We start from the raw sequence: 26,978 nt of genomic DNA on the forward strand, positions 1-26,978 counted from the left end.
TGCCCCGGGGACTGTCACCCTCAGCATCCCTCGGGGACCTTCACTGCCGAGGCTGCCCCGGGGGACCTGCGCTCACAGGGACACCCAGGGGACTCGCACTGCTCAGGACACCTGGGGCCCTCCTTCCCAGACCTGTCCTGAGGAACACTTACCCTCGGGGGTGTCCCAGCAGCTGAAGCGCCCCCGAGTAACCCTCCTCCGCAGGGGTACCCCAGCGAGCCGCTCTGCAGGGGACACTCGAGGGGACACCTTCCCCAGGGATGCTCCAGGGACCCGCCGGGAGGAGCGTGCCGTGTCTCGCTCCCCAAAGCACACGCGGTGCTGAAGACACCCGGGGGGGACCCCCTCACCCCGGGGATGCCCCATCCGTGGCGGGGACCCCGGGGCGGCGGTGGCAGGGTGGGACGGCGCGGCGGCGGGCGGGCGGAGGGGTCGCTGTTGCCGCCAGCACGGCCGCCCGCCTCCCCCCACTCTCCCTTTTGTTCGCCGCCCGCGCTCGTCCCCGCCCGGCGGCGGCGGGCGGAGCCGGGGCCGGGGCCGGGGCCGCAGCCGGGGCCGAGCCCAGCGCAGCCCAGCGCAGCCCAGCGCAGCGGGCGATGGAGGCCGCGCCGGCAGAGCCGGGTCCCGCCGCGCCGCCGCCGCCGCCCCCGGAGAGGAAGAAGAAGCCGCAGCGGGCGCCGTCGCCCGCCCGGCCCAAGGAGGTGCCCGGCTGGTCGCTGGCCAAGAGCCGGCGCGGCGGCGGCGGGGGACACCCGGGCGCGGCCCCGCGGCTGGCGGCGAGCGGCGCGCACCCGCACCCGCACCCGCACCCGCACCCGCACCCGCGGCGGCCGGGCGGCGGCAAGGACGGGCGGAGCGACAAGCGGGGCCCGGCGGGGAGCCGGGCCGGCGGCAAGGGGCCGGCGGGGCGCGGGGCGGCGCGGCCCAAGGGCCGGCGGCACGGAGCCGACACGGCGGCCCCCGCGGCCAGAAGGACGGGGCCGGGTCCCCGCTCGGTGCCCGGGCCCGCGGCGGGGGCCGGGCTGACCGACAGCAGCTCGGAGGTGTCGGACTGCAGCGCCTCGGAGGAGGCGAAGCTGATGTCGCTGGAGCTGGGGCTGAGCGGCAGCGATGGCGAGTCCCCGGGCAGCGCCCCGCCGCCGCCGCCCTCGGCCGGAGAGGCGTCGCCGCTGCCCGAGGAGCCCTCGGCCGCCTCGGTGGCCAGCAGCCGCCTGCAGCTCAGCACCTCGCTCGCCTTCTCCGACCTCACCGAGGAGCTGCTGGACGCCGGCACCGACGGGCTGCTCCGCGAGCTGGAGGACCTGCGCTCCGAGAACGACTATCTCAAGGTGGGCACGGCGTGGCGTGGCGTGGCATCCCTGGCACCGCTCGGTGTGGAGTGACATCCCTGTCACTGCTCGCTGTGGCAGGGGATCTCCGGGCAGTAGCGGTACAGCATGGCATCCCGGGGCACGGGTCTGTCAGTGTCAGCATCCCTGGCTATAGCGTGGTTTAACGTCCCAGAGCTTTGCAGGACATCCGAGGGCATGGTTCAGCGTGGTGCGGCATCCCTGGCCTTAGCATGGCATAGTTTTGAATCCCAGGGCAGGGTCAGCATGGCTTAGCATCCCTGGGCACAACAGAGCATCCCTTGTCATCGCAGCATGGCATCCCTGTGCACAGTGCAGCATGGCACAGCATCCCTGGCAATGGCATGGCACGGCATGGCATGGCATGGCATGGCATGGCATGGCACGGCATGGCATGTCAAAGCATGGCTCAGCATGGCACAGCATCCCTGGCAATGGCATGGCATGGCACGGCATGGCATGGCATGTCAAAGCATGGCTCAGCATGGCACAGCATCCCTGGCAATGGCATGACGTGGCATGGCACTGAATCCCAAGGTGTAGCTCAGTGTGGCACAGCATCCTCAGGCCAGCCTGGTGCAGTTCAGCATCCCAGGGCATGGCTGGGGGCATGGGCTGGGCTCAGCTCAGCTCAGGATGGCCTGGCTCAGATGAGCAGCACAGCTCAGCATGGCTGTGTGCAGGGCTTGGCATGGCTCAGCCCAGCATGGCATCCCTGAGCATGGCACATGCCTGGCATGCTGTGGCTGGGCTTGACTTGGCTCAGTGTGTAGGGCTTGGCTTGTCTAAGCCTGGCATGGCCACACTAAACTTGAGGCAGAGCTCAGCTTGGCACAGCGTGGCTCAGCTGGGCATGGTCCAGCGTGGTGTGGCGTGGCTGGGCACTGCTCAGCTCAGTGTTCCATGGCTTGGCTTGGCACAGGGCAGCCTTTGGCACAAGGTGGGCCAGCTTAGCCAGGCCTGACCCAGCTGGGCGTGGCTTGCCCTGGCATGGCACATGGGGTGCAGCATGACCAAGCCTAGCATGGACCCAGCATGGCATGGAAAGGCTTGGCACAGCCTGGGCTGGCACAACTTAGCAAGGCACAGCTCAGCTTGGTATGGATGTGCTCAGCCCAGCTGGGCATCCTGTGACATGGCATAACCTGACCCTGTGCAGTTTGCATGGCCTGGCAGTTGGGCATGGCTCCCTGCTGCTCTCTCTGCTGCTGCTGCCAGACCCTGGGGACATTTTCCAGCTCTCTTCTTCCCACTGGTTCCTGTGCTCCCTGGGGCCTTTTTCCGGGTCTGCCTGGTACATGGGGGTGTGGTTAAGCCAGGGCAGATGTGCTATGAGGGGACAGGAACACGGAGCTGTCCCACCTCTGGTCACACATCAGTTTGATGGGCACCAGCACCCACCAGGTGCCACCTCCTGGAGGAGCTGCAGGTGTTTTGTGCCCTCCACTCTCTGTCACAGCAGATCTGTGGCCGAGCTGCTTGGGCAGTCACAGAGTGGTGAGCTCAGGCTGGGTACCAAGGCTTCCCAGCTGCTCTTTGGGTGCTGCAGGCTGGAACTCAGGCCAGCTGTCCTCTGCTGCTGCCCAAGTTTGTGGAAGTGTAGATTCCAGCCCGGAGGTGGGCATTGGGTGATGTGCTGGAGGATGCTCAATCAGGCCCTTTGTCCCTTAGCAAAGCCCCAGTTTGTGCCTGGTGTCCCAACTCCTGCCAGAATTAGCAGCAGCAGCTTTGGGCTTTGATTTCCTGGGAGCTGGAAGAGCACAGATGAGAGCCCTGGCTTTCCAGGCACACGCAGCGAGCGCTTCCTCTGTTCCCACCTGATCTCCTTCCTGGCAAGCTGCAGGCAGCAGGGTGCCTTGATTTACCTGCCCTCAGGGGTAAGCTGAAACCCCCTGGCCAGGAGCAGTGGGAGAGGGGAGGGCTGCTGGAGCCATGCACCAAGAATGGCCGTGGGGATGCTGGTGGCACCATCCCTTCTTTGCCAGCACTTGTGTCTCCCCCTGACTTGTGCATCCTGCTTATATCCATGTTTCCTTGTTGTAGCTCTCTTCTCCTGGCTCTGGAGAAGGAGGTAGGTGGGGTGGTACCCTGGCTCCAGCTGGGCAGGAGCCCAGAGCATATGCCTCTTGTGCTCCAAAAAATGTTGGAAGATTTGTCTGTTTCCTACAACAAGGAGCAGAAAACTGGGCTGGGCTGCAGCAGAGTGCTGGCTTGTGCCATCTGTGCTAAAAATTCAGGACTAAAAACAAAAATAAAGCCCTAACCCAAGGGATTGGAACTGCCCATCTTGCCATGCAGCTCTTCTTCACTCAGTTGTGGATGAATCAGACTTATCCCAGGTGACTTATTTCCTACAACTCACCCAAAAACCTCCAAATGAATTTTTTTTCCATGTATTCATCAGCACCAGCTAGAACTGGGTGCGTATTTAGAGCGAGATGAGGATTTTTTTGGGGGTGGGAGGGCTCTGGTGACGCTCTGGCACGAGGCAGCCGTGTGTGGTGCTACTAGAGCCGTGTGATGCTGGCTCTGGGAGCTTCCCAGCCGTGCTCCAGCAGTGCCAGCTCACGTCCCATCTTCCCTCGGCTGCCATTATAAAACCCACTTGTTTAAGCACACTTCACCCATTTCTCTTTGCAGCCCAGATTTGTGGAAGGCTGCTTTCCTCCTCCCACTCTGGGTGTGCTGGGCAGGCTGGGATCTCCTCTTGTCCCTGCTGTCAGGCCTGTGCACCTGCTGTGACCCCCCCCCAATGGGTTATTCCAAGCAATTCCCCAAAAAGGGCTGCTTCCACAGGCAGGCTGGCAGCCTGGTGAGGGAGGAGGTGGCTTGGTGTCCTTGCCCCATCTCGCTGCTGCTGAGCCAGGCGATGCAGAGCAGCTCCCAGCCCTGCTCAGCAGGCTGGAAAATGTGAGATGTGATACGGCAGCAGCTGTGGAGTGACAGGCAGACAAAGAGTGGGCACGGGAGGGTTTGGAGCAAGGGGAGGGGATGCCTGCAAACCCTTTCCTCTCCTCTGCAAGGGAAGGGGTTTAGGCAAGAGCTGTGTAAGGCTGGGAGCACAGTGCTGCCTGCCCTTTCCTGCCGCCTGTCCCCCTCCTGCTCCCTGCCCTGAGTCATCCCACATCCCTCGGGGCTCACTTGCATTTCCCAGCTCTGTGGAGAAACATTTAGCATGGCTGGGTGCCTTGTTTCCCCCAAGGTAGTCATGCCATGGCAAGGCTCTCTGAGAACATCCCACATGGGTACTGGGGGCTGTGTTCAGCAGCCTGGCTGGCTCTGAGTCCCTGCTCTGCTGCTGCCCAGATCCTGCCTGGCCACAGGGGCAGGACCCATGCCTGGGAATCCCAGTAACCACCTGCAGAGCTGGGGAACAGAGCTCTGTCAAGCAGCCTCCCTGGAAGGGCTTTGCAGCCTCTCGGGATGGTGCACAACATGGGTTGGGCTGTAGAGAGCCCCCAGCTGTTTGCCTGGTAATTTATGGGGGCAGGTGTAAAGCTGAGAAATGTTGATTTTTCCCTCACTCCATTGCCAAGGGGGAGCTGCCATGAGAGCCAGGGCAGGGATCAGTGCACAGGCTGTTGCACTGAGCTCCAGCATGATGTGGATGGCCAGTGTTTGCTGTCAGAGCTGCTGGTAATGCACCCAGAGAAACCCCTGTGTGTGACACGGGTGTGCCTTGCCCATCCTTCCACCCATTGCATCCTGCCATGGGCTTGTGGTGTGCTGCATTTTCTGGGTTTCCTGGGTGCCTGAGCACGCTGGGCAGTTTCCTTTAAAAATCCTCTTTGATTTTGCTTTTTTTTCCCCTAGCAAATTCAAGCATAATTCCCTGTGCTGCCTGCCGAGCTGCCTGTGCTGCTCAGAGTTAATTGAAAGCTGCTGCTTTTGTGCAGTAATCTGGGAGGAAGCCGTGCTTGTTGCTCTCCTGGCCGGTAATCCCCGTTTGTGCACGGGGCTGGTGGTGAGCCGCAGGCACAGCCGCTGCCAGCTCTGCACAAAGGCAGCTCAGCCGAACATCCAGGCAGCTCCCACCCTCCTCCTCCTCCTCTGCTGGGCTTTGGAGGGTGCAGGCAGGGCTGTGCCCCCCAAATTTCCACCCATGGGCAGGCTGCTGCTGCTTGGCTGTGCCCCAGAGCATGGGGCTGCCAAGGTGAGGGGGTTTTGCTGTCGCCACAGCCAGCCATGGCTGCACTGCAGGAGCCTCTTTGGTGTCCCTTGCTGTTTGCTGCTGCTTGGAGGTAGCAGGTCCTGCTCTGCTCAGAGCTTGTTGCATTCTTGCAGGTGCCAAAGTCAGCATGTAACTCCCCTTGGGCAGGAGATCTGAGGGTTTAATTCTGCTTCTGCAATCTGTAACAGGTCTGGTCTGAGATCTCTGCTGGTCCCTCTCGTGCCCTGTCACTGCTCAGGGTCATCACCCTAAAGCTCAGCCCTTCCTGAAAAAGCTGATGTCCTTCAAGTGCGTGTGTGGACACAGCTGTTGCCTCCTCCTGCTCTAAAAATGCACGATCTCTTTTTCCTGAACTGGAAACAGGCAGTTTGCATCCCACCTTTCCGCTCCTTAGTTTCTTTAATGATCTCCCCAGGGAGGGACAGTGTCTCCGAGGTTTGTGCAGAGCAGGTTGAAGGTAGGATGTCTCTTGAGCTGCTCCACCGAGCATAACCTGGCTCCTGCAGCCACGAAATGGGGTGTTTGCTTCTGCACACAATCCCTGGGGCATTCAAATGAGTCTCTCTGGACTGCGGATTCCCAGCGATTTTTCCAAGACAGGAGAGTTCTAGTGTGAAAACACGGGGAAATGGTTGCTGCTGCAGAGATGGGGTGAGCAGGATGCAGTGATGGGTGGTCCTGGAGGACAAGCAGGGTGCTGGGAGGCTGTGACTCACATAGGGGTGAGCACCCTGTTGTTTACAGGGCAGCCCAGCAGGGTAGTCCCCAGGGGCATCTGTGTTGGAGAAAAGTCATTTATCTCCTCCTCGGTGTCGCCCACCTGTCACCATTTCACACTTCATTTAGCATCACTTACAGTGCTCCATGCTCAAGCAATTTGGGATGTTTCTGTGAGGTTTCTCCCCTCTCCTGGTTCTGCTCTCACCCTAATCCAAATGGATTTTTTGCTGAGTTGAGCATCAACTCCAGAAAATGTGCAGGTGCAAAGGGTGAGGCTCTGTGTCCATCAGGGACCCCTGAAGGTGTGAGGGGACCCCCATGTGCTGCCTTAGCAGATCAAGCTCTCTTCCAGTTTGCTGGCATTTTTCTGCTCTCCAGTCCTAATCCCTTTACTCTGGTTTAGCAGCATTGCCTCTGTGGGGTAAACTGGGGCAGGCTGTGTGCCTGCCAGGCTGCATCCACTCCGTGTCATGGGATGTGGGTGAATTCCTGCAGCAGGAGCAAAGACAGACAGACAGCCCTCAGTGCTGCAAATCCCCCCAGCTCCACTCCACGGCTGCACTTCCAGCTTTGCCCAGGCTGGATGTGCCTCCCCCTAAAATAACGGTTGCTACAACCCAAAGCACAAACAAGCAGGAGCTCTGAGCAGGGCAAGCCCAGGCTCCCTTCCAGCAAATGCAAGATGTGGTTGGGTGTTTTCCAAGGTCCCTGCTCCCTGCCCTGCTCAGCTGCTGCCTGGGGAAGCCACATGGTGAGTGAGAGCTGGGATGGTCAGCCCTGGAGGGGATTGCATTCAAGGCACCATGTGCCTGACTCTGGTGGTGAAAGGCTGTTTCCCCACCCGCTGCAGTGTGCCTGCTCACCTGCAATCCATAATGCCTTTTTCTTCTACGAAAGCTCCCAAGGAATAGACACAGTAAACAAACTCTCCGGGCCCCAGGCTGTGGCAGTGCTGGTGGGGGATTCCCATCGAGTTTGTCACCCCAGGGCTGTCTGCCAGCACTTGTGGTTTGTCCCTGGGGGGTTTCACACCTGACATGTCCAGGAGGTTTCTCAAACGTGTCTGCAGTGATGCTCCTTTGCAGGACAGTCTGTGGCTGTCCCTGGAACAGCCTGGCCCGGTGTCCCCAGGACTGCCTGTGCTCATCTCAAAGCCTCAGGGCTGTTTCTGTTCAGAGACAGAACAGAAGCAGATCTGTTCCCAAGACCCCTGTCGGGAAGCAGAGCAGTGAGGGTGACAGGACCCTGGTGGCCATGGTGCTGGCAGCCCAGGCCAGGGGATAATCCGGGATTGTCTAATTGATGTTCCCTCTTTGTCACAAAGTGTTTAAAGCCAACAGTGAGTGACTGTGACTTGTCCCTGCAGCTGCTGGCCCTTTCCCCAGGCTTGGCTTCTCCTTTTGGGGAGTTCTTGCAGCTGGGGCTTTGTCAGACCGGGTGAGTGTGGCAGCCCCTGTGCCAACGCCTGGCAGAGCCAGCACAGAGCTGCCATCTCTGGGTCGCTGTCACAGCAATGTGGGGAGCAGTCCCCTGTCCCCTGTGCCAGGGTGAATCAGGGCTGAGCGTCCCCAATGCCTGTGCCAGCTCCTTTTGTTCCTTCCCTGACCATGCCATGGTGCAGAGTGGCAGTGTGAGCCACTCACTCCTCAGGTGGCAATTGCATTTGGCAATGTCAGGAGGTCTTTAGTGGCAGGGGTTTTGGCAGGAAGGCAGATGCTTGATCCCTTCCCAGGAGTGTGCTGGTCCCACTGGGTCTTGTACAGGAGAACAGCAGGTGTGATGGCTGGAGGGTTTGCCTGGGGGATTTGGTTTGACACCGTGTTCATGGTGACGTGGACAGAGCTTGGTCAGTCCCCAGGGGCCAGAGGGAACAGTCCTTGAGCATCCTCAGTGATCACAGTCCTGTTCTGGATGAGGAGGTGGCACTGGGGACCCCACAGTAATTGTGTGCCACAGCCCTGGAGGAGGCTTTGGGTCAGTGCTGGTGCCAGCAGGATGTCACCCTTGGCTCTGCTGTGACAGTGATGCAGTTGCTCTGTGCCAGAGGCTCTGCTGTCCTGGAGGAGGTCACTGGGAGAGCTGATGAGACTGGAAAGAGGTGGAACAGAGGACCCAGTGCAAGGACTGCTGCTTGGCAGCAAAGCAAGGGACAGCCTCTGGTCCCCAGCACTGGTGGCATCTGGTTCATGTCCCCACGTTGCCTCCCCTAGCAGTTGTCCTTGTCTGCCATCTCTTCCTTCCCTCGCCTGCCTCCCTGACACATCTTTTCCAAACATAACCTAATTTTTGTCCCTGTGGCTGCTGCCTGAGCTGCTCCTGCAGCTCCTTTCCCTCCCCCACCTTCCTCTTTCTTTTACCACGAATACTCTCAGGCTCTTTTGTTGGCTGTTCCCTCCCTGGGTGACTGGCTCACTCCTGAGTGATGGCATCCAGCTGGCTCTGAGCCTTTTCCTGCGAGGATTGGGCTTGGTCCAAGGGTTTGAAGATGTGTGAAGATGGATGGATGGATGGATGGATGGATGGATGGATGGATGGATGGATGGATGGGGAGGTGTCACAGGGGAAAAGAGGACAGAACAAGTAGTGGGCTCTAACACAGCCTCTCCCCACAGGACGAGATCGAGGAGCTGCGTGCCGAGATGCTGGAGATGCGGGACGTGTACATGGAGGAGGACGTGTACCAGCTGCAGGAGCTGCGGCAGCAGCTGGACCAGGCCAGCAAGACGTGCCGCATCCTGCAGTACCGGCTGCGCAAGGCCGAGCGCCGCAGCCTGCGCGTGGCGCAGACCGGCCAGGTGGACGGGGAGCTCATCCACAGCCTCGAGCAGGACGTCAAGGTCAGCTGGGAGGGCGCCTCCCCAGCCAGGCAGCCCCCAGAGGGGGTTTGATGAGTGGGATGTCGGGGATGTCTGTGAGGTTGTACAGTTTGTGGCCACGTGCAGTTTTGTTGGGGACGTCGTAATTCCCTGCGAGCAGTGGTGATGTGGGAAGTGGGGAGCAGTGATTTCAGCTCACAGGTGGTTTGATGCTGATGCTGATGCACTGCCTGAGAATGTGGCATATGTGAGGCTCAGCCTGTGCAGGCTAGAGCCCAGCCCTGTGCCCCAGGCTGAGCTCCATTATCCTGCTGCCATGGGGATGTGATGGGGCCACCACTGCAGGATGGAGCATCAGGAGTGTGCAGGGAGGGAGTGTGAGGACCAGGACCCTGCAGGCTTGGGAGCTGCTTCTCTCGGCCATCAGGAAAACCTTGCAGAGCCCCAGGCATGGTGGCACACGGGGCTGGGGCAGGGACAAGAGGATTTCTGCAGGGTGACGTTACTTTGCCCTTGAGGAGCCTGGTGAGTGTTTGCTGAGGGCTCTCACCAAGGAGACTGCTGCCAAGAGGGGGTGCAGTGGCAGCTGGAGACAGCTCGGGATGGATGTGCAATGGCTCGAGGACTGACTTTGTTTTTTGAGCAGAAAACAGCCAGTCCTGGAGCCAAGACATGCCACGAGTATGGGGCTGAGAACCTGCCTTGCTGCCCATCCCTGCTGGGGCCCCAGTCCCTTCCCCAAACCACCCAGCAGCTCCCCCCTGCCTTGGGTGGCTGCTGCCAAAAACACCCCCTCCAGCTTCTCCCTTTCTGGGAAAGAAAGCACAGCCCATCCTCGGGGGAGCAGGAGCCTGACCCCATGGCCTGAGATCCCCCAGCCCTGCTGCAGGGCTTGCTGCTGCCTCCACAGTGTGCAGGAGACCAGTGGCATTTGGGACAATTTTTGCTGTCCTGCAGATGCAGCAGCGAATGTTTCATGTTATTAAGCTCCCATTATTCTGGGGACTGCTCCCATGCAGGGATTTGGAGAGGGGAGCTCTGGGGTAGATGTAGGCACCCTTCACCCAGGGCAGCTGCTGGTTCTTCTGTAATGTGATGCAACAGCTCATCTTTCTCCTGACTGACACAGCTGCTGCCTGCAGCGACAGGCTTCCTGCTCTGCTGCTGCCTACCAGCTCTTCCAGCCTTCTGGGGGCTTTTCCAGCTTTGTGGTATGGGAAAAAGGTGATGAACATCTCCCAGCATCATGATAGGGCTGGAGAAGGCAGGATTTGGCCAGGGGATGGGGATGCAGAGCAGCCTTGCAGCTGCTGAAGGAACTAGAGCAGTCACAGCACACGACTGAGGTGACAGACACAAGGGCCAGGGGGTCACTCCTCTCCAGAGATAACTGCCTGGTATCTCTGCATGAGGACTGAGGGTGCCCAGGAGCTGTGGTCTCAGCCCCCTGCACACAGTGCCCAGTCTGATGGGAGCCCTGCTGTGTCCCCAGGTGGCCAAGGACGTCTCTGTGCGGCTCCACAACGAGCTGGAGGTGGTGGAGAAGAAGAGGATCCGGCTGGAGGAGGAGAACGAGGAGCTGCGCCAGCGGCTGATCGAGACCGAGCTGGCCAAGCAGGTGGTGCAGAACGAGATGGACAAGCTCCGAGAGGTGAGGGGGACAGGGAGGGCACCAAGGGGCGTCCCCAAGGCTCTGCTCAGAGCAGGTGTCCTGGCCCTGGCTCACGGGATCCCCCAGCCTGCCTGAGTCACTGAAACCCAAACCCTGCTTGTGAAACCTGAGCAGTACCTGCCCTTGGCTTCACCCCACCCTGCGGGCACGGGCTGGCTCTGCCCCATCCAGGGGGGGCTACAGGAGTTCCCCACTGAGCTGGGGACACTTTATACATCCCTGGCCACTTGCTCAGCCCAGCCCCCTGGGCCATGCCCAATTCCATCTGGGCAAAGCTCCATATGATTGTGAGGTCCCTGTCCCTGGCAGAGTGCCTGGTGCTGGCTGTATCCTGACCACATGCTGCAGGTACAAACTGGGCTGAGATGTGCCAGCAGTGTCCCAGTGGTGTCCCAGTGGTGCTGTGGAGCTGGGTGGGTGCACAATCCCGTTTATGTCCTGGGCAGACACAAGTGTTCCCATGTGCACAGGTCCAGGGCACTCCATGTCATGCTGTGTTTGGGACCAGCTTCTGGCTGGGATCTGTGTCAGCCTCAGTGACAGGAAAGGCATCCTGGTGACAGCATGGACTTGAAATCCAGTGCAGCCCTTGTAACCCACTTCCCTACTGCCCGGGATGCCTTTGGTCCCGGGGGAGCCTGGGGATGCATCTCTGGCTGAGCCATCAGGGCAGTGTGGGGGAGGAGGCACAGCCAGGGGAAGGCTCTCACTTCCCCCACCGTGCTTCCTGCACACAGCTTGGGATCTCGGGGGCCTTCCCTGCTTAAAGCTGCAGCATCTGGCTGTGCCTGTCCCCTCCCAGCCGGTGACACAGAGCAGCATCCCCCACTCAGGGTGCCAGCAGCATCCCCAGCACAGGGTGCCAGCAGCATCCCCCACTCGGGGTGCCAGCAGCATCCCCCACTCGGGGTGCCAGCAGCATCCCCAGCACAGGGTGCCAGCAGCATCCCCCACTCAGGGTGCCAGCAGCATCCCCCACTCGGGGTGCCAGCAGCATCCCCAGCACGGGGTGCCAGCAGCATCCCCCACTCGTGTGCCAGCAGCATCCCCCACTCGGGGTGCCAGCAGCATCCCCAGCACCGGGTGCCAGCAGCATCCCCCACTCGTGTGCCAGCAGCATCCCCCACACAGGGTGCCAGCAGCATCCCCCACTCGGGGTGCCAGCAGCATCCCCCACTCGGGGTGCCAGCAGCATCCCCAGCACGGGGTGCCAGCAGCATTCTCCACTCGGGGTGCCAGCAGCATCCCCCACTCGGGGTGCCAGCAGCATCCCCAGCACCGGGTGCCAGCAGCATCCCCCACTCGTGTGCCAGCAGCATCCCCCACACAGGGTGCCAGCAGCATCCCCCACTCGGGGTGCCAGCAGCATCCCCCACTCGGGGTGCCAGCAGCATCCCCCACTCGGGGTGCCAGCAGCATCCCCCACTCAGGGTGCCAGCAGCATCCCCCACACGGGGTACCAGCAGCATCCCCCACACAGGGTGCCAGCAGCATCCCCAGCACGGGGTGCCAGCAGCATCCCCCACTCGGGGTGCCAGCAGCATCCCCAGCACAGGGTGCCAGCAGCATCCCCCAGATGGGGTGCCAGCAGCATCCCCCACTCGGGGTGCCAGCAGCATCCCCCATTCGGGGTGCCAGCAGCATCCCCCACTCGGGGTGCCAGCAGCATCCCCCACTCGGGTGCCTGCTCCCCGGGCTGTGCAGCCCCTGCTAACAGCCGTGAAATGGGTTTGAGCTGGGCTGAATAACAAATGGCAGCAGCGGGAGCTGGGCTGGAGCTCTCCCACACTCGGAAAACAGGCAGGGAGAATGGTTGTGTGGCCAGCATGGGGGGACAGGCAGCACTGCCTGAGCCCTGGGGACACTGCTGGCTGGCACAGGCTCAGGGATGGTCCCCAAGCTCAGGATGGCACATCCCCAGACTAGCAAGGGCGTTGGGGTTACTCACTGATTGCAGAGTGCTAATTAGGCAAACGTTAGACAAAGTGAGCTAAAAGCTCTCCTCCTCCCTGCTGCTGCAGGGCACAGAGCCTGGCAGAGCTTGTTAGCAGCCAGAGCCAGGGACTGCCTGCACTCACCCCTCGGGGCTGATTATTCCTCCCTTCCAAGAGGTTTCTCCCATAATTGGATAATTGTCTGGGGATCATTCCTGAAGGCACAGGCATTTTCCCCTCTTCTTTCTCCTCATGGGGTAGGAAAAGATGGGATGGGATCAGTGTGGGTACCCCATGCCAAGCCTGCCACAGCAAGCTTGGCCATAACCCTCGGGCATGGGCACCCCAGGGTGGAGCAGTGACAGCCACATCTGCCCCAGGCTGCTGTGCCTGGGGCTGTTTGGGGCTGGTGCTGCCCTTTGCCAGTGTGGGGGAGGGATGTGATGTGGCACAACCAGCCCCCAGAGAGGCTCTGCAGCTCCAGCAGCTCCAGGGATGGTCGTGGCCTTAATAGGAAAGCCTGGAGCCCCAGCACCTTGGCACAGGCAGCAGCTTACATTTCACAGCTGCTTTCTTTGGCTGCTGGGCCTCAGCACCAGCTTGGAAATAGGTCCAGGGCAGCTGCATGGATCAGCCAGTGCTCATGGGAGGCTGTGTGGATGTTCTTGAGGGTCTTGCCCCAGCTCCCTTTCCCAGATAACTGGCTTTGCTCTGTGCACCTGCATTTTTACTGTGCTTTTGGTCTGCCTTATTGCTCTTTCTGCCTTTCCCACCTCCCAGCTGTCCTCAGTAGCCTGGACATTGTCCCTTGTGTCCCCTTGTGACCTCGACAGCAGAATCAGCATCGTGCTGCTGAGGGACCAGGACATGTCCCTTGCTCGGGGAAGAGGCGATGGGGAATGTCATCATCTGCTGCTCCCACACTGGAATGTCCTGAGAGCTGTCCCTTGGCCTGGGGTGGGGGTTGGATTCCCTGCTCCAGCCAGCCCTGACAGGGACAGTGACTCAGCCTCTCCACTCTCCATGGCTCATTTCCTGCTCACTCCTGCTTTTTCACTGCTCGTTTGCCTGCAGGGGGAATTTCTGGCCAAACCTCATGATGTGATGCTTGCCAGTGCAGCTCCCTCAAAGCAAAGGGCCTCCCTCAGCCCACTGGGGCTCGGGAGTTTTCTGGGGTCCACGAGCACCTGGGAATGTCTGTCTGTCTGTCTGTCTGTCTGTCTGTCACTGCTGGGTGCAGGGCCATCGCTGTGGGTCATAACTCTCTCTTGTTCCTGCAGAACTCCCTGAAGAAGCGGGGGTCTCGCTCCATGGGCAAGACTGAGAAGAAGCCATCAGTGCAGGTATCAGCACCTGAGTGCCCAGGGCGTGCCCCAGTGACCCACCACCCCCCAGGGCATGGTGCCATGAGACTGAGCCGGGAGCAGCAGTAAATCTGGGCATGGCAGCACCATCCCCTTCTTGCAGGGCTTTGCAGAGCTTTCCTCCTCCCAGAGCCCCTGCATAAGGGAGGGATTGATGTGCTGGGCCATCCTCTTTGTCCTCAACCGCTCCCTTGTCTCATTTATCAATGGAGCAGCAGTGGCCAGGCAGTGGCTTTAACCCTTTCCTTGGAAGGAGCTGAAGGAGTTTGGCTTTCACATTGCAAAGCTGCTTCTGCTCCTGTGGCTCTTGCAGCCTGTGTCCTCCTGCAGTGCCAGCAGCTGTGCTTGAGGGTGGTCCGGGGGCTTCACAGCATCTGGGGGAGCAGAGGGTCCCTGTGGGGATGGCTGGAGGTCACACCACTCCTGCCCCTCCCAGGCTGCTGGGGCAGCACAGGGCAGGGGGATTTGCTGGTGGCAGCAGGATTTCAGCTGTCACTTGCTGTTGAGCTGAGCTGCTGTGACTCGCTAATGCTGTTACCAGGGCTCGGACAGGCAGAGCTGCTGTTGCAGGGATAGAAAGGCAAGAGGAAAAATCCTCTTTCAAAGGCAAAAGACTTGAAGGGTTTATTCTGGGGAATGGATCTGCTCCCCCAAAGCCTGGACACAGAGGCAGACCATGTAAAGACATTCTGCTGTCTCATGGCAGGAACCCTGAACAGCCCAAGGGGTTTGGGTGACCTGTGTCCTTCTCTGCACAGGCCCTTCTGTGCAGCCTCAGGACAGAGACCCCCGGGCCCTGGACCCCCAGACCTTCAGTCTTTATTTATCACCTCCCTTTAACTCCATTCTTGAAAGCCCTTTCTGGCCAGCTGATGGTCCCAGCTCCTTCCCCTCATTTCCCCAGAGAGCACTTACAGCCAGCTCTGCCCTGAGTTGAGTGGGGTCCTCCATCACCCCCTCCCTGAAGCTGAAGCCCCTCATCTGCCTCCTCCTGGGGCAGGAAACAATCCCAACTCCCTGTGCTTCCCACATCCCCAAGGAGCTAAGCCTGGGGTGAGAATAGCCCTAGTTCTGTGGTGGGACCAATGCTCCAGGAACTCTGGATGCAGATCTCCTGGGTGCAGATGCCCCTGGCTGTGGCCCCCATCAGCTCCCTGTGGCTGGTGGCCGTGCAGGCATAGATGCTGTGACTCATCTGTGGCTTCCTGGGCCTCTTTCCTGCCTGGCTGTGCTGGGGTGAGCATCAGCACTCCCTGAAAATGGAGCTGGGGGGAGACAGATTCAACACTGAGTTTGCCCAGACCCTAGGAGCACTCCAGGTGGTCTTGGGGATGTGTGTGTGTCTGTGTGCTGATGCCAAGACATAGAGGGACACACTGGGTTGCTGCTTTTTTTTTCCTTTTTTTTTCCCCTGGAAAAACAGGAACTGAGGTCATGTCTGCCCTGCCTGCAGCAGCCCTCCCCTAATCTCCTCACCTAATTAGGGGGGCACAGCTTTAATGCGCCTTAGTGAGGTCGTGTCCTGGTGCACAAGCATAGAAGTGCAGCAGGGTGGTTCCTGTGGTCACAGCAGGACATTTAGGGAATAAAATGGCACCCCAAACTCATGGAAACCTGCTTTCCATCACCCCTAGGCTTGTTGTGAGCAGTCCAGGAAGTCTGCAGAGTAAATAGTGCTTCAGGGTTTGGGGTGAGTTTGGGTGTGGCTGGGGGGGGCTGGAGGTCCAGAGCCCCCAAAGAAGGGGACAGCTTGTTTTTAATAGCCAGGGAAAGGGGAAAGGGGGTGAGTTCAGCCAGGCAGAGGGCTGCCAGGGCCAGCAGCCACCCAGCCAGAGGGCTTGAGCACCTCCAGCAGTGCCCAGCTCCAGTGGTGCAGTGAGGTGAGGGTCACAGCCTGCAGGTTCCTTCCTGGCAGTGCCAGAGCTCAGAGCACTCGAGTGACCCCAGGGCACGGGAAGCTGTAAGCTGGACGTCAGGAAATCCTGGTCCTCCATCCAAAAAGCTCCCAGAGCAGAGAAACGGTCTGTCTGGGCAAGCAGCCAAGATCCTAACTGCTAAATAAAAAAGGAACACATGGAGAAACGGTCCTGAGAAGCAGAGGGGCTTGGGAAGGGACTAGTGAGCTGGTGCTGAGGCTTTGCCTGGGCTTTCAGTGCCCTGGCAGGGTGGTGGCAGCAAGGCTGGGGGTTGGGACTTTGAGGGGTTTTCAGCTGCTTCCCTGCCCTGTGATGACAGTGGGGGGCTGAGTGAGAGGAGTGTTGCAGTGGCAGCAGTGCCAGTTTTGGGAAGAAACCTTAGTAACCCTGTGGAGTCTGGAGAGCTTTCCCTTCCCCTCTGCCTTGTTGTGGATCAGGCTGGACCACACAATCCCTGGTGGTGGCTCAATGTCCTCCTTGGGGCAAGACCCACAGGTCTCCTCATCCAGGGTTTCCTGTCCTGTCTCCAGGCTCACCCTGAAAGCCTCCAGGATGGATCACAAAGCTCTTTGCCATCCAGGAGCAGAGCCAGCAGCTTCCCTGGGATGATTGGAGTGGGAGGGTGACATGTCCCCAGGGCTCTCTGGGAATCACTGTGGCTGCTGGGAGCATCTTTCTAATACCCAGCCCCTCTCTGTCCCAGGAGGACAGCGCAGACCTGAAGTGCCAGCTGCATTTTGCCAAGGAGGAGTCAGCCCTGATGTGCAAGAAGCTGACCAAGCTGGCCAAGGAGAACGATGGCATGAAGGAGGAGCTGCTGAAGTACAGGTCCCTGTACGGGGACCTTGACAGCTCGCTCTCCGTGGAGGAGCTGGCTGACTCTCCCCATTCCCGGGAGGCTGAGCTGAAGGTCCACCTCAAGCTGGTGGAGGAGGAAGCCAACATCCTGAGCCGGAGGATCGTGGAGCTGGAGGTGGAGAACCGCGGGCTGCGGGCGGAGATGGACGACATGAAGGGCCAGGGGGACAGGGAGCTGCCGGGGCAGGACTCGCGGTTCCTGCTGGGCGCCTCCAGCTGCGGGGACGCGGGGGACACGGTGGCCGAGCTGCGCCGGCACCTGCAGTTCGTGGAGGAGGAGGCCGAGCTGCTGAGGCGCTCGCTGCTGGAGCTGGAGGAGCAGAACAAGCTGCTCCTGAGCGAGCTGACCAAGTACAAGTCGGAGCACGAGCTGGACGTGACGCTGTCCGAGGACAGCTGCTCGGTGGTCAGCGAGCCCTCGCAGGAGGAGCTGGCCACGGCCAAGGTGCAGATCAGCGAGCTCAGCGGCAAGGTGAAGAAGCTGCAGTACGAGAACAGGGTGCTGCTGTCCAACCTGCAGCGCTGCGACCTGGCCTCCTGCCAGAGCACCCGGCCCATGCTGGAGACCGACGCCGAGGCCGGCGACTCGGCGCAGTGCGTGCCCCCCGCCGGCTGGAGGGACGGCGAGGCCGACGGGCAGGACAGGGCGCTGGGCACTGGCAAGGCACCTGATGGCCCTGCCAAGCTGCTCAAGCCCAAGGACCTGGAGACCTTGCTGGGCATCCGGGACCAGGCAACACTGGTCAGCAAAGCCATCGATGTCCTGATTTCGGATGCCAACGGGTTCACCTCGGGGCTGAGGGCTTGCTTGGACAATGAGTGTGCGGGGGTGCTGCTGGGCGAGGCGGTGGGCAGCGCTGCCGACAGCCCCAGCGACGCCAAGCTGATGAACGTGCTGCTGATGCGGCTGGGCGTGCTCCAGCAGGACCTGGGCTGCTTTGTGAGGAAGGTGGATCACCTCACCGGCGGCTTCAAGGAGCACATGGACTCGTTCCCCTTCTCCAGCCCCGGCAGCCACGACATCACCAAAGAGGGGCTGCAGAAGGAGCACGCCTCCGATTTCCAGGTACGGCTTCTTCCACATCCCTCACAGCAGCTGCTGCTTTATTTGCCACCACGTTTCCTCCTGCTTTAACGGAGCAAACCCCGATCCCCAGTGTAACCTCCCTCCTGCCTCTCCAGAGCAAAACCCAAACTAACACCTCACTGCATGCCAGTGGCACCGGGGACAAGGTAGGACTCTGCTCCAACAGAGTGTGCCCAGGGCAGGAGGCAGTGGACATCCTGGCACAGGCTGGTTGTGCCAAGGCTGCCCTGCCCATGGCCAGGGGCTCTCAGGTGCAATCCCACCTTAGCAGGGGCTGATGTTTTGGCTGCTCTCCCTGGCTTAGCCCAACATTGTGTTTCAGAAGCTCTTTGCTTGTTGAGGTTGAGCTGGGTGGGAGGAGAGGAGTCTGCAGCACCCAAAAGGAGCCCAAATTGAAGGGACCCCACTTGCAGGAATCCTCCTTCCCCAGAGGTACCCAGGCAGGGTGATTTGGAGAGCAAAGGCTTCAGGGCAAATCTGCATCCAAGGGAGAACAGCTTTGGAGCAGTGCAGAGCAGCTCATGCCCTGCTGTCCCGCTGTTCTCAGGGGTCCCAGCTCATGCCAGGGATGTCAGTGGTGGTCAGGGCTGCAGGCACAAGCCCCTTTCTGGAGCACACTCACTTGTTCAGAGTCCTATTGTTCTGCATGTGGTCCCCCCAGCCCGAGGTCCCAGTCTCCTCCAGTCACTGCATGGCACCGTAACTGGTGTTTGCACATTTTTTCCCTCTTTCTCTCTTTTTTCCCCCCTTTCCCCAAACAATCCAGGCCACGTGTCTCCTCATCCTGTGTTTCCTTTTGGTTTCCGCATTGTCTCCCGCCATGGTGATGAAGCTCCTTCTCCTCCTCATCCTTTTTGTTGTCTTGTAGTTCTTTACTGTTTCGGAGACCCATTGTTTTGTTTTCTGGCTTTTTTTTCTTCCCGCTCTTTTGGTTTGTTCTCATTAACTCGCCCACGCATGCAGCAGCCTGATTTTAGGGACGCCGACCCTTTCCGCATGCCCCTCACCAAGGACATGGACCCCGCCCATCCCCGGAGCTACAAAACCTGCCGGGCTGAGGAGAACGACTCCTACGCCACCGAGGTATGAGCCTGGCAGGGAGCCACCTCCCCTGGGCCAGCGGGGCTGGGGACAGGGCTGTGGGATGGGGTTGAGCCTTTGGAGAGCTGGGGACAAGGGAAGTTCAGAGCCTGGTCAGGGAGGGACACAGGGAAGTGCAGCCCACCTTTCCCATCCCCTTCCCGGGCTGTTCCAGATGAAGGAGCTGCAGCTGGTGCTGTCGGAGGCCAACGAGAGCCTGCGGGGGCTGCAGGAGCAGCTCTCACAGGAGAGGCAGCTGAGGAAGGACGAGGTGGAAAATTTCTCACAGAAGATCTGCCAGGTGAGTAGGTAACAGCCTCTGCTCCTGGGAGACAGCAGTGCCACCTCCAGCCCCAGCCCTGTGACTCACGTGGGGCCATGGGTGTCACCTGGGAGCACACACAGCATGTCCCGTTTTCAAGGCTGAGCACACTCCTCCTTGCACATGGGCTTCCCCCATGGGACTGCCTCAATGGCCTCAGCTAGCTCCCAGGGTGGTGCAGGTCCCCTGGATGGGGACATGGGGCTGGCACCAGGCTCAGCCCGGACCCTGTGGGGGAGGCATCACATTGATGCCACCTGTGCCTGTCCTGGAGCCACTGGTCTCTCCACAGCTGAAGGAGGACCACCAGAAAGCACTGCTGCGACGGGAGTTTGAGCTGCAGAGCCTGAACCTGCAGAGGCGGCTGGAGCAGAAGTTCTGGAGCCAGGAGAAGAACCTGCTGGTGCAGGAGTCACAGCAGTTCAGGCAGAGCTTCCTCCTGCTCTTCATGAAGCTCAAGTGGTTCCTCAAACGCTGGCGCCAGGGCAAGGTGGTGCACAGTGAGGGCGAGGACTTTTTGGAGGTACAGTGGGCTGCCATGAAGGGGGGACCACACTGTGGGGTGTGTCCCTCATGCCTGTTTGCCCTGCCCAGGGCTGTTGGGGTGTCCCCCATCCCTGGCCAGGGGCTGTGGGTCCCCATGTCACCCCAATCATGGTGTCACCCACAGGTGAACAGCATGAAGGAGCTGTACCTGCTGCTGGAAGAGGAGGAGTTAGCCCCACAGCAGCAGGCAGACAACAAGATGTGTGCTGGGGACAGCTGGACCCCCAACACGGTGAGCAGGGTCCCCACGAGCCCAGGGGATGCATCAGGGTGGGTCAGCCCCTGCTGTGGCTGTATGGCATGGGGTGGTGGCTGGGTGGGGATGCTCTCTCACCCCTGAGGACGGTCCCCTGCCCTGGTGGCTTCCCCTGTCCCTACCTTGGCCTGCAGTGCTGGGCTGCAGAGAGGGCAGCTCCCACACTCCCACCCTGTTGTGTCCCTTGCTGCTGCCTGTGTTCACCCCTGCTCTCCTGCAGCCCAACGAGTGCATCAAGACTCTGGCAGACATGAAGGTGACCCTGAAGGAGCTGTGCACGGAGCTGCGGGAGGAGCGGCGCGGTGCTGGCGAGCTGCAGCAGCAGTTCACCAAGGCCAAGGCTGCCTGGGAGATGGAGCGTGCTGAGCTCAAGTGCCACATCGCCCAGGTGGGAGCCCTGTGGGCTGGCAGAGCTTGCCCATGTCTGCTGGGGGGCTGGGGGCCTGCCTGTGCCCCGTGCCAGGGCTGGGAGCAGGGTGGCACTGTGGGAATCTTAATTAGCAGCCGCTCAGGCAGGAGAGTTTCCATGGCAACGGGGCTGGCACGGAAATCTGACTGTGAGCAGCAGAGATGCTCTTTATTCCTCTGCCTGGGGAGGGTGGGATGGGACAGGGGCTCAGCATCCCTCCTGAGGACAGGCAGCTGAGAGCAGCATCAGAGCCCACCCTAAGTTACAGTGCAGTATCCCTGCAAAAGGGATGCATGGCTGCAGGGAAGGCAGGAGGTGGAGGGAGGGCAGCCTGGGCGCTGGGGGAACCTTCTGCTTGTAGGATAAGTCCCATCAGTCCCTCAGCCCTGCCCTCCCAATGCTGAGAGATTTCCACTCTTGCTGTGTTGGCAGCAGCCCATGGCTGTACATCAGCTCTGCTCCCCAGCACAGGCACCGGCACCTTCCAGGCAGGATCTCTCCTGGCAGAGCATGAGTCCCCAATTCCCATATCTCCTCCTCAAAAGTGAGCAGAACAGCCCTGGTGGCAGCACCCCAGTGGTGCTGCATCCTTGGAAGCTGCTCTAGCAGCACTGCCTGCTGCTGCTCCTCTCTAGGTGCCATGTCCTGCAGGCAGGAGCACAGCGGGCGGGCAGGACATTCAGCCTGTGTCCTGCTGGGTGACCATCTGCGGGGCTGCCTGGCCAGGGCTTGGCTGTGCCATGGCAGGCCATGTTGTGTGTGTATGTCACATCCCTGGGGACATGCTTATTGCCCAGCCTGGCAGCACAGCACTGGCACTGGCAAGCGGGATGCCTGCAGCCCTGCTGCTGTGCTGGAGATGTCCAGCACCACGCTGGAGCCATGGGTCCCTCCCAGCCACCACCGTGTCCCCACAGCTGGAGTCAAAGGCAGGCAAAGGGATCACAGAGCGTGCACTGCCAGACTGGAAGGTGGCACTGAAGAGGGAGCGAGAGGAGCACCAGCATCTCCTGGCAGAGTCCTACAGCGCTGTCATGGACCTCACCAAGCAGCTGCAGATCAGCGAGAAGAACTGGAACCAGGAGAAGGTGGAGCTGCTGGCTCGCTTCAAGGAGGAGCAGCAGCAGGCAGAGCAGCAAGCAAAGGACCTGCAGAACAAACTCAACCAGGTATGGTGTCCCCCATCCTGCACGTGTCCTCCAGCCTCTGCTGCTTTCCCCGGGAATGTTTCATGCTTTTGCTTGCCCAGAGAGGCTCATGTTGCACCTGCTGAGTGACCAATACATTCTCCAGTTGCAGAAAGGATCCAATCCATGGGCATTGAAGCACTCTGAAATGGAGAAGCATGGCAGCAACTGGAAAGAGGTGGGTAAGAGAGGGTGGGGTGCTCTGTGCTAAGGGTTAGATGGGAGGATGTGTGAACCCCAGTTAACACCCTCTTAAACAGCAAATGAGGTTGCAAGGGAGAGCACCAGCAGAATGAGAGCATGAAGGGCATGCCTGAACCCCAGGAGCTTTTGTGGGGTTATAAAAAAGCTGGTTTTAAATAGATGTGGTTGCAGCAAGCCATATGCAGTCCTGGGACTGCTGTGCCTCAGTGTGTGGGGAAGCTGGTGGTGCTGGGGGGGAGCAGGATGCAGCCCCTGAGCTCCAGCCCCTCTCTGCTCTGTGCTCTGGTCCTGTGCTTGCTGACCCCAGAGCTTTCTCCTGTGCCCTCCTAGGCTCTCAATGAGAAAATCACAGACAAGGAGACAATCTCTGAAGCAAAAGCCAAGGGAACCAACCTCAAAAGGTGAGTGTGCTGGTGCCTCTGTGGTCGCTGGAACATTGAGGGGGCCCCTGGGCTTGACATCCATGAGAGTCATGGGGAGATGCAGCCAGATGCAGCCAGATGTTCCAGGATAGTCCTGGAAGCAAAAGGCTGTCTGTGAGGAGCAAGACTGGGTGCCCAGGAAGGTCGCATTGGGGTGGGAGCAGAGTGCCTCAGCTGTCCCCCAGTCCCCTGCCCTGCCCTCTTTTGATCCCCATCCTCTCTTTTCCCATAGGACCAAGTCTGTTTCCTCCATGTCAGAGTTTGAAAGCTTGCTCGACTGTTCTCCCTACCTCCCTGGAAAGAATGTGCCAGGGCTGGGTGACCATGCCCGGGGTAAAAAGGCATCCTCAGCCACACAGATGCTGCCCAACGGGATCCGGGACAGCACCAGCCTTCCTCCTTCAAACTGTACATATGTGAATATCGAACAACCTGCCCCTGACAGCCTGGCCAAGGAGAAGCTGGACATCTCCTCCTGGGACTACTCACAGGCAAGCAGCCTCTCGGGGCACGACCCAGCTCAGAAGCAAATCCAGAGGAGCTACACGGCGCCCGACAAGACGGGGATCCGCATCTACTACAGCCCGCCGGTGGCGCGGCGGCTGGAGGCGCCGCTGGTGCACAACAAGGAGGGCAAGATCATGATCGAGCCCGGCTTCTTGTTCACCATGGCCAAGCCCAAGGAGCCGGAGCAGTCGGCCAGCGCCGAGGGCACCTACAGCCAGTGGCTGTGCAACTTCTCCAAGCAGCAGCAGGAGCTGCTGGACGGCGGCGCGGGGGACGGCGCGGTGCCGCCGGTGCCGCGCTTCCCCCCCTCGCTGCACGAGCTGGAGATCTCCGGCAACATGAGCGACGACATGAAGGAGATCACCAACTGCGTGCGCCAGGCCATCTGCTCCAGCTCGCTGGAGAGGAAGGTGAAGAGCACCTCCAGCCAGACGGTGGGGCTGGCCCACGTGGGCACGCAGACCATCCAGACGGTGAGCGTGGGCCTCCAGACCGACCTGCCCCGCGGCGCCGGCGTGCACGGCAAGAGCTGGTCCCCGCGCAGCTCCTCCCTCGTGTCCGTGCGCAGCAAGCAGATCTCCTCCTCCCTGGATAAGGTCCACTCCAGGATCGAGCGCCCGTGCTGCTCCCCAAAATACGGCTCTCCAAAGCTCCAGAGGAGGTCTTCCTCCAAGCTGGACGCCTCCAAGGACAGGAGCCTGTGGAACTTGCACCAGAGCAAGCAGAACGGCTCTGCCTGGGCCCGCTCCACCACCACCCGCGACAGCCCCGTCCTCAGCAACATCAACGACGGGCTGTCCAGCCTGTTCAGCGTGGTGGAGCACGCGGGCAGCACCGAGTCCATCTGGAAGCCGGGCTGCCCCGAGGGCGGCCGGGCCAAGCCCGAAGCGCCCAAGTACGGCCTGGTGCAGGAGTTCTTCAGGAACGTCTGCGGGCGGGCGCAGAGCCCCACCGCGCCCCAGGAGAAGAAGGAGGCCGCTGGGGAGGAGAGCAAGAGAGCTGAGCACCCCGGCCCCGCCACCCACCACCCGGCTGAAAACTTCTCCCGCGTCTTGAACAAGAAGGTGCTCAAGCAGGGCAGCTGCGAGGACACCAAGCCCTCGTCCGCTGGCCAGGCCAGTAAGGACGTGGCCCTGCGGGACCCCGACCTCATCTCGGCCATAGCCAGCGAGGTAACGAGGCCCGGAGCGCCCCGGGGTGTCCCGCCATGGCGGGGGACAGGCTGCCTGACCCCTCTAACCCTGCTGTGCCCTGTCTATCTTTGCAGGACACGGCGTGCGATTGCAGCTCCCAGTCCCTCACCTCCTGCTTTGCCCGGCCTTCCCGCTCCGCGGTGCGCCACTCCCCCTCCAAGTGCAAACTGCACCCCGCGGAGCCCCCCCGGGCGGAGGAGAAGCCGGGGGCCTCGAGTGAGTGAGGACGGGGGGCCGGGGGCCGCAGCGTGCCTGCCATCCACCGTCCTGCCGGAGGAGCGCCCGCGCTGAGCCCGCGGGGCTCGTCTGTCTCCTAAACGCCCCCTCGGCCCCGGGGACGCTTAGGAAGCAGATGTGGAGCCGGAGGCTGCCGGGGGCCCCGGGCTGTGGGGACGCCCTTCCAGACACCGGGGGGTCCTGGCCGGTGCCACCGCGCCGGGAGTGTCACCCTGCTGTGCCGAGGGTGCTGAGAGAGGGAGAGCGGCCCGGGGGGGCCGCTGGTGCCGCGGGGAGGGCTGTGCTGAGGCGCTGTGGGTGATGCCGGGGGCGCTGCCCGCCCTGCTGGGCCCGGTGCGGGCTGCCGGCATTGCCGCGGGGTTGCATCAGCCGCTGTGCTTCCCCGGCAGGAAGGAGGCGGGAGGCTCCCTGTGTCGCCCAGCTGGGCTGGCTGGGGCCCTCCCCGGCCACCCTGCTGCTCTGGGGGTGCTGCTCGGGCCCTTGGCTGCTGGCAAGGCTCTGGGTGGTGCCCAGAGCTGGGATTGCTGGGTGCACAGTGTGGGGAGAGGCGGCCTGTGCCTCTGTGTGGGTGTGTGCACATCCCCTGCTCCCCAGGGTGCCCCTGCCTTGCACCCACCTCCCTGCTTGGGGCCACTTGTAGTTATTTCTCCTCCAAGTGCTGAATATACATATTTCTTTTTTTTTTTTTTTTTCTTCTTCTCTGTTTTTTTATTCCTCCACTTCTGGCTCTGCCCAACTCCGGACAGCCTGCAATGTAAAACCAAGTGCATTTTAAAAATACCGAAATGAGCTACCTTGGAGAGGCACCAATTGGATTAAGAGATTGTGGGTTGGGAGGCTGCAGCGTGGCCCGCGGTCTGCGCCGCGTGTCCCTCCATCGTCACCAGAAAAAGCCTTACCCAGGGAGGGAGGGGCAGCAGCCACAGCCCCCACAGCACTGCAGAGCTCCTGGGGCTTGGGGACTGCCCCCCAGCCCAGCACAGAGCAGCCTTGTGCCTCTGTGCAGCTCCAGGACAGAACAGATTTCTGAGGCAGCTGCCTGACCTATTTTCAAGCTGCCTGCCAGGGGCCAGGCGGGGATTCATCCAGATGGAGCTGCCTGCAGGTGCTTGGGGCTCAAAGCATTGCTCTGGGGCTGTGTGCCTTGTTCTGGGAGCTCCATACACTGCTCCATGGGCTCTGCCTTGCTCTGGGGCTCTGTACACTGCTCCAAAGGGTCTGTGCATTGCTCTGGAGCTCTATACACTGATCACTGATCCAAAGGGTATGTGCATTGCTCTGAGCCTCTGTAAACTGCTCCAAAGGGTCTGCATTGCTCTGAGCCTCTGTAAACTGCTCCAAAGGGTCTGTGCATTGCTCTGGAGCTCTGTACACTGCTCCAAAGGGTCTGTGCATTGCTCTGGGGCTCTGTACACTGCTCCAAAGGGTATGTGCATTGCTCTGGAGCTCTGTACACTGCTCCACGGTCTCTGTGCATTGCTCTGGAGCTCTCTACATTGCTCCAAAGGGTCTGTGCATTGCTCTGAGCCTCTGTACACTGTTCCAAGGGGTCTGTGCATTGCTCTGGAGCTCTGTACTTCACTCCACGGGCTCTGCATTGCTCTGGAGCTCTGTACACCACTCCAAGAGCTCTGTGCATTGCTCTGGAGCTCTGTAAACTGCTTCCAGGGCGTCTGTACATTGTCATCTTGCAGTTTCTCTTACAAACTCCTGGTGCTGCTGAGGCTGCTGCCCTCTCCTGTCCAGCTGCTCGCTGCCCACGGCAGCTGCTGCATCACTGCCACGTCGCAGCCTCCGTCAGCCCTCACTGCCTGTGTCCCCGGGCACACCAGCATCAGCCAGGGCCCAGCACCGATGGCCTTTTGCTCCTGCAGCCCCTGGGGGACCCTGGCCACCAGGTGGGGACTGAGGGCCAGGCTGTGTCCCTGCCTGCCACGCAGGAGCCGGGTCCAGAACTGCCACGGGCGATCTCCTGCTGTACATAGATCCTTTCGGGCTGGTTTTTAGCATTTTCGTGGATAATCGGGGTTTTGGTTTGGTTTGGTTTTTTTAAAAGACTCTCTCTACTTTTTGGAATGTGGTTTCTCATTTTTACAACTGCCTTTTAATTATTTGTAATATTGGTCAGTTCTGTCTTACTGTGTAAATAGAGGTGCTGGGCATTTCCCAGGGAGGCTGAGATGAGGCTGGCAAGGGATCTGTGGGGAGAATGTGCTTAAGGTGTTGAGGAGGCTGATTCTACCCCAGCCCCTCCATGGATTCTGCCCCTGTCTACATGCCAGTGCCCAGCCTGGGGTGAAACCTGAGGTGTTTTGGGCAAAGCCACGCTTGCCCCTGCCCTGTGCTCCTGCTTCCTCTCACCAGCCCATGCCAAGGTCGTATGAAGGGCACCTTCTGCCCCGATGACAGGCTCTGTGCCCACCCCATCCTGCACCCCTGTGTCCTGCCTGCTTCTTGTGTGAATAAAGGCCCTGCAACCCCTCACCCCCACCCTTGGTGCTGCCTTCCCATGCTGTGGTGGGGGAACTGTGCTGCCTGTCCTGTGTGGGGCAGTGCTGCTGCAGAGGGAGGTGTGGGGTGACGTGATCCTGTCCCTCTGTTCCTGCCATCCTGCCTGCTGCCCAGCCCACACATGGTGTCCCATCCTCCCTTCACCCCCCTGTCTGTCCCTGACACCATCCCTGTGTGCTGACCCCAGCTGTGCCACCCACCAGGGCTCCTGTCAGCT

At 60.6% G+C, this 26,978-nt stretch overlaps 1 protein-coding gene across 3 annotated transcripts; it reads left to right on the forward strand.

The window, feature by feature from the left end:
- Nucleotides 1-574: 574 nt before the first annotated feature.
- On the forward strand, nucleotides 575-26,317 carry SOGA1 (suppressor of glucose, autophagy associated 1). Of its 3 annotated transcripts, none has more exons than XM_056507562.1 (16): nucleotides 575-1,328; nucleotides 8,853-9,077; nucleotides 10,549-10,707; nucleotides 13,943-14,005; nucleotides 16,646-17,866; nucleotides 18,851-18,970; nucleotides 19,143-19,268; nucleotides 19,582-19,812; nucleotides 19,960-20,067; nucleotides 20,312-20,479; nucleotides 21,418-21,669; nucleotides 21,794-21,865; nucleotides 22,222-22,292; nucleotides 22,546-23,992; nucleotides 24,088-24,229; nucleotides 24,997-25,495. In XM_056507562.1, exons 1-16 carry the CDS (start codon nucleotides 597-599, stop codon nucleotides 25,023-25,025), a joined length of 5,166 nt encoding a protein of 1,721 aa, XP_056363537.1. In that variant the 5' UTR covers nucleotides 575-596; the 3' UTR covers nucleotides 25,026-25,495. The 3 variants fall into 3 exon arrangements, with proteins under 3 accessions (XP_056363537.1, XP_056363538.1, XP_056363539.1); XM_056507563.1 differs by having other exon boundaries at nucleotides 18,854-18,970; XM_056507564.1 differs by having other exon boundaries at nucleotides 24,088-26,317.
- The last annotated feature ends 661 nt before the right edge of the window (nucleotides 26,318-26,978 follow it).

Source organism: Oenanthe melanoleuca, chromosome 20 (assembly GCF_029582105.1).
Source record: "Oenanthe melanoleuca isolate GR-GAL-2019-014 chromosome 20, OMel1.0, whole genome shotgun sequence".
In the NCBI taxonomy this organism is placed as follows: Eukaryota; Metazoa; Chordata; class Aves; order Passeriformes; family Muscicapidae; genus Oenanthe; species Oenanthe melanoleuca.

Bases quoted from the DNA above. Each gene is read 5' to 3' on its own strand.
- SOGA1 (XM_056507562.1), top strand. From the start codon at position 597: ATGGAGGCCGCGCCGGCAGAGCCGGGTCCCGCCGCGCCGCCGCCGCCG. The intron at 20,480-21,417 runs GTGGGAGCCCTG...GTGTCCCCACAG, and splicing joins TCAAGTGCCACATCGCCCAG to CTGGAGTCAAAGGCAGGCAA. The intron at 24,230-24,996 runs GTGAGTGAGGAC...AACTCCGGACAG, and splicing joins GGAGAAGCCGGGGGCCTCGA to CCTGCAATGTAAAACCAAGT.